The sequence below is a fragment of the Myotis brandtii genome, unplaced genomic scaffold (assembly GCF_000412655.1).
Source record: "Myotis brandtii unplaced genomic scaffold, ASM41265v1 scaffold1067, whole genome shotgun sequence".
Classification (NCBI taxonomy): domain Eukaryota; kingdom Metazoa; phylum Chordata; class Mammalia; order Chiroptera; family Vespertilionidae; genus Myotis; species Myotis brandtii.
The window spans coordinates 1008797-1015304 of record NW_005353618.1 but is presented as its reverse complement, the minus strand read 5'-3'; the positions used below and the strand labels follow the sequence as shown (position 1 = coordinate 1015304).

The 6508-nt window shown below is 43.9% G+C and overlaps 1 protein-coding gene across 1 annotated transcript in view; it reads left to right on the top strand.

The window, feature by feature from the left end:
- DNAH7 (dynein, axonemal, heavy chain 7) overlaps nt 1–6508 on the top strand; it is a 151931-nt gene that overhangs the window by 118245 nt on the left and 27178 nt on the right. Inside the window, exons 52-53 of the mRNA XM_014541221.1 lie at nt 212–406; nt 1927–2019. Of these exons, the coding sequence (XP_014396707.1) occupies nt 212–406; nt 1927–2019 (288 nt within the window). The remainder of the gene's footprint in view (nt 1–211; nt 407–1926; nt 2020–6508) is intronic.

The window sequence follows — 6508 nt, the reverse complement described above, 5'->3', positions numbered from 1 at the left end:
GGAACAATTTTTGAAAAATGATTATGATAGATACAATGGTTCCTCATTGATAAGTACTGAACTATCTCAGTAGGATAGGATTTCATATGAACCATACCTGAAACTTGAAAATCAACTGTCAATTTTTAAAAACAGCTGTAAATGTACTATTTATGTGATAAACTCACTTCCGACCCTTCATGCTGCTTTTTTTCCTTTTCCCCCCCAAAAGATTAATAAAGCTGAGTGGAGATTTCTGCTCACGGGCGGCATCGGCCTGGATAACCCTCACACCAACCCTTGTACGTGGCTTCCTCAGAAATCCTGGGATGAGATCTGTCGCCTGGATGAGCTGCCCTCCTTTAAAGCCATCCGGAAGGAGTTCATGCACCTAAAGGACGGGTGGAAAAGAGTCTATGATAGTTTGGTATGTTTTCAAGGCTCTCGCTTTCCAAAATGTTTAAGTGGAGAAAATGTTCAATAACATATTCTTATTTTTGAAACCAAACACGATTCAAGGAAGCTTTATGCAAGCTGGTCAGATGTTAAATATCAAAGTGTAGAACCACCTTCTAAATCAGTGATTCTGTTTGAGCTTCCAATTCCTTGAAGTGTGGAGATGCGTGAAAGTTGCATGGTCCGTAAAAATATTATTTCTGAATTTCCCTGCCAGGTTTTTATTTAGTATCTGCTTATACTTTGGCATCATAATAGCAGATGAGCTGACATTTTACCAAACAGCTATTGTTTAGGTTTTTTGAATGCAGGATAAGAGCTAATAAATGTTTTCATTTCATATCTCATGTCATTTGAGGAGAGGGAAAAGCCAGTATTTCTCAAATAGTTTTATGAATCCCTGTGTTGCTAATTGGAGACTACTATAGTTAACACATCCCATAATACTCAATTTCCCTTCTGGAATTCATAGAAATTGTTGCCTTCCCGAAGTTTTTAGGTACAAGTGCTAATATTTTGCCAATTCCCAGATACATTTTTTTCTATTCCTTTGTTTCTACTCCTTTGACATTCTGCTTCCCTTGGACTTAATTTACAAGAGCTCTGTGTGGGGAAGCTGGGAGGAGGAGGGAAAGAGGCAGGTCCGTGGGGAACATTTTGTATCTGGGCACGTACTTGTTGCATTACGCATGATGGCTAGATTGTGTCTACGCACGAATTCAAATATTTTGGACAAGTCTCTTTGGCTCTCTCCTTGCTAGTAATACAAATATATTTCCGAGAGATAAATATGTTTTGTGAGTACTTCGTTCTAATTTGAAATAGAAATTTGTTCACTCTACTGAAGCGTGGAGATTTCTGATCCGAGATACTGCGTAGCCTTCCCTGACGCCTCAAAGGTACAACCGTCGCCCTTTTTTCAAGGTTCCCCTCCTGGGATCCTGATTCCTCTCTTCTCGTACATTTGTAATTGCTCTCTTTCTTTGTTGGCTTTTTTGCTGTGCACATTCTTAAGTATTCTTTATTTTAAAAAGTACCAAAAATTGTTCAAAACAAGAAATAACACAATAAATTTTAGTAAAACACCCTTCTTTTGTAATAAATGTTTATTTATATAAATAGATGATGAGACAGGCTGGTAGGTACTTTTACATGCCTTTGGAGAAATAAGGGGAATAAAGCTTCATATGCACATTTATTTATTTTTTCATAAGAGGGATCATTTTGTTGATTGATTACTATTCATATTGAGATTAACTTGCTTAGTGCATGTCCTGGTTTTGATTCCTCTGTGGTGTTCTTAATTTTCTCTTCATTCCTTATTTCATAGCTTTGCCCTGACCTAATAAAACTTACATCAGCATTCTTGATTTCATTTAGTCATTATGTTTTCTCTAAAAAAAAATGATTTATAAGTCAAAATGCTGTTTTTGTGTTAGTTTTAGAAATCATCTCCCAAATAATGCTGAATTGTATCTACGGTCATTTCAGGAGCCACATCACGAGGCTTTTCCTGAAGCTTGGGAAGAAAAAATGAATGATTTTCAGAGGATGCTCATCGTTCGTTGCCTGAGGCCGGACAAGGTAAACGTGAGCTTTGAAAGCAGCTCAGCTCTGTGGGTTCCACCTCGCTCCACCCTCAGCAAACCTGGGGTCCTCTGTGCCACGGAAGGGGGGGGGGGCGGAGCGCCGGGGGTGACCTCACTTCCTCTTCATACAGCCGTTTCCCAACAGTTTGCATAGTTACTAAAGCCGCACTAAATTCAGATCACATTTCATAGCTTTATTTATTTTATGAGGCTTCCTTCTAAAGTATGCTTCCCCAGTTCCTCACAGCCGACTTCCTTTATATGCTGTAAATCTCATTTTTATTCTTATCATCTCAATACAATTAGTCAATGATGTTAACCTCAACCCAATATACTAGAATTTCTGGTTCTTCAAATGCTATCCTTGTATATAGTTCTTTGTTGGCCTTTGGAAAATTAATAGGATATTATTTTCAAGACATTTATTATTGCTGACTACAAACTAAAATTTCAACAATTTTAGTTTTTTATTTTCCTCAAATAATAAATCATATAACCAACTATCAGCTGACCTATATGTCAGCAAATTTTAGTACTCATCAATATTCTGATTTGTATTATGATGTGTAATTGTACTCTATTAAAAGAAGTATTCACTTAAGTACAATAGTTCATGTCCACAGAGATAGCCATATACTCTGAGAAAATAGAGACATTATTGGGGAAAAAAATTGAAAAAATATCCTAATTATCCTCTGTTCCTACTCAAGTAAAAGTGATACATAATTATTTCAGCACTTACCGTAGTCACAATTTAAGTTGCTAAGGAATATAAGACAAGACTTCCATCCTAACAAAACAAAACAAAACAGCACAAAACAGCAGGACTTAGCTGGTGGAACAGTGTTTTTTAAATGTTTTCTCCCACGTCAGTGCTGACGTGGGATGGAGGCACTCCTTCCTCTGTGCGTCCTCATCTGTGCAGTGAGCACACGGAGTCCTTGCTGGACTTGGCCGGGCCCGAGTGTCCGTCAGGCAAAGCGCCTGGGGCCCACGATACTTTAGGGGTCCGCGAAGTTGTTTTCATTTCTCTTGTGATCAGAAAGTGTCATCCAGCCCATATTATATTTGTAATGATACCAAAACCATTGTAAAACGTAATTTTTAAGTTGTTTTAATGAAGGGAGGGGCCCACGATGTGCCCAGGAAAGTCTAGGGCGGCCCTGCCCTCCGGTGCGGGGAGTGATGCAGTGGTTTGAGAGTCAGCGTTAAACCCATGACCGATGACCGCGCTGAAACGTCCCCGGGGTCGCCCTTGTGGAAAATGACTCCCCCTGAAGCTTCAGGGTCCGGCCTGGGAAGTTCCGCCTCGGGCGTTAATAAGGAAGGACAGGAAGTGTTTCCGAGGCTCGCCTGGTTGGCTTCCCCCTTTAGAGCCTTTTATTAGAATTTTCAAAGGTTTTCACTTTGTTTTCTCAGCTAATAAGACTTTTATACTAAAATGTCTCCACATGTGCTCTTGACCTTCTTGCCTCAATATTGGAAAAACAAAGAACCTTCTGTTCCTGTTTTAATTAAATTTAATTAAAAGCGATTAATGAACCATTTCCCAATTACAGCCGTTTCATCTGTAGATATCTTTTCTCCGGTTTTATGTTTTAAAAAATCTGACATTTTAATCTGAAAATACATGGAGCTACCAAATAGATCAAATATTATTTTCCATATTCCTTCTCTCTTTAGCGTGTTTTTGAGGGAGCTGGGGAGGGGTTTTGTTTGTGTGTATGTTTTTGTTGTTAAATCAAGTGAGGTTCAACTTGTGGTTTCATCCTTCTCTTCAGGGGTGGGGAACCTTTTTTCTGCCAAGGGCCATTTGGATATTTATAACCTCATTTGCGGGCCATACAAAATGGCCCACTTAAAAATTAGCCTGCTGTATGTGGTCAAACATTTAATTAGCTCACCCCTAATGCATTGGCAGGGCCAGACCAAATGATTTCCCGGGCCTTACAGGGCCCAAGGGCCGGACGTTCCCCACCCATTAGCTGCTCTAATACTTTAGCCCCATCTTGTAACTCTCCCTCGGTCTCCCCTCGGGCTCCCTTGGCTAAGGGGTGAGTGCAGATATTAACGCTTCTCAGCAAGACTTGAGGTTCGTCTCTCCTTCTGCGCACACTCGGTGGGGGGATTGGCCGTACACCTTGCTCTGGCCAATAACACGTGAGCATCTGACTCCGTTGTGAGATGTTCCGGGCCCTCTCCTGCCATCGGAGAGGTGGAGTCACGTGTAGAACTGAAGGGCCATGAGCCGGCTGGGTAGCTGAGCCCGCGCAGGGAGCGTTAGTTGCCCACACACCCCGGTGACTTCTCAGCGGCAAGAATGAGCTTTCGTTGGGTTAAGCCACTAAGACCCGGAAATTGTTTGCCACTCGGCACAACTTAGTTTATCCCAAGTGACACGTTGTCCACATGTACTGTCACCTCTGTCATCCTTAATCTATGATAATAAAAGCATAATATGCTAATTAGACTAGACGACCGTCGTTGCCCACACACCCCGGTGACTTCTCAGCGGCAAGAATGAGCTTTCGTTGGGTTAAGCCACTAAGACCCGGAAATTGTTTGCCACTCGGCACAACTTAGTTTATCCCAAGTGACACGTTGTCCACATGTACTGTCACCTCTGTCATCCTTAATCTATGATAATAAAAGCATAATATGCTAATTAGACTAGAAGACCTTACGGATGAAGCCGGGGCTGTGAGGAAAGCCCTGGTCCCGGGTGCCTGCTGGTGACTGGAGGAAGGCCCTGGTCCGGGTGTCAGAGGGAAGCCAGTGCCGGCAGCCGGGGAAAGGAAGGCCTACTCTTGCACAAATTTCGTGCATCGGGCCTCTAGTATAAAATAACTCTTAGTGTGCTCTGACATTAGCAAACCCTCCAATCTTACTGTTTCCAGGTACTCCAATTTCTGGTGGTCAATTGTTGATTTCGGAATCTATATATTTTAAAATACATGTGGAGGTTATGCTTTTAAAAGAGTAGTTTTCCAAAGTAAAATGGTAGTAGCGTGCCAGAGAAAGGAGCTGTGCTGCGTGGAGCTAACATTTGGGCTAGTGCCACATAGATTTTATTTCTTTGCAATATCTAAGTCATCGGATACTAAAATGTCCACCAGGAAAATGAGCAATTGCTTGAACTCTGGTTTATGAAATACTTTATTTGTCAACGCAATTGTTGGGGTCTCCTTTCCGCTGCTCTCCCCTCAAAACCAGATCCACCCAGGCAAGAGTCCACAGACGCCAGGTCCCCCGCTGCTCGTGTTTGGAAAGATGTAGAAGATGCTCACTAGGTTGCCATGGAGGAGTCAGATGGGCTGGCGCTGTCCTTTATGTTTGATAGTCTATAAAGTCCAGTCTACCGTGTGTCCTTTAGCGAAACAGCAGAGCAAAGGGGTAAAGGCTGAGGTGAGGAAGGCTTGGGCCTGTTTGCGAAGTGCAGAGCTCCTGGCCACGGCTCTCTCCTGAACTGTGAACAAAAAGCCAATCAATCCGCTTTCACCAAGAAACGTGTCAAATATGAGTTAGTAAGTCTCTCTGGCCTCCGGTACATCGTCCTTGCAATACGTGGGAAAACCCAAGCGGGAGACCACAGGCTTCTCTCCCGCCTTTGGAAGGCGGGTGCCTTGATTAGCCTGTCGTTCTGCTGCTGACAGATTTCCGTCACAAGCCTATTGCTGGCAAGAAGGGATTGCAGGGGCCAACCCCAGCTATCGCCTTGCAGACTGAGCGGCCAACAGAGTCGTTTGCCTCGGGAGCGAGGTTCAGTTTAACGCTAAGTTGTCAACGCAATTGTTGGGGTCTCCTTTCCGCTGCTCTCCCCTCAAAACCAGATCCACCCAGGCAAGAGTCCACAGACGCCAGGTCCCCCGCTGCTCGTGTTTGGAAAGATGTAGAAGATGCTCACTAGGTTGCCATGGAGGAGTCAGATGGGCTGGCGCTGTCCTTTATGTTTGATAGTCTATAAAGTCCAGTCTACCGTGTGTCCTTTAGCGAAACAGCAGAGCAAAGGGGTAAAGGCTGAGGTGAGGAAGGCTTGGGCCTGTTTGCGAAGTGCAGAGCTCCTGGCCACGGCTCTCTCCTGAACTGTGAACAAAAAGCCAATCAATCCGCTTTCACCAAGAAATGTGTCAAATATAAGTTGGTAAGTTTCTCTGGCCTCCGGTACATCGTCCTTGCAATACGTGGGAAAACCCAAGCGGGAGACCGCATGCTTCTCTCCCGCCTTTGGAAGGCGGATGCCTAGATTAACCTGTCGTTCTGTTGCTGACAGATTTCCGTCACAAGCCTATTGCTGGCGAGAAGGGATTGCAGGGGCCAACCCCAGCTATCGCCTTGCAGACTGAGTGGCCAACAGAGTCGTTTGCCTCGGGAGCGAGGTTCAGTTTTAACGCTAAGAAGGAAACACGGCCCAGGCTGGTGTGGCCCAGTGGCTAGAGCGTCAGGCCGTGGACTGCAGGGTCCCAGGCTCCATCCTGGCCCTGGTC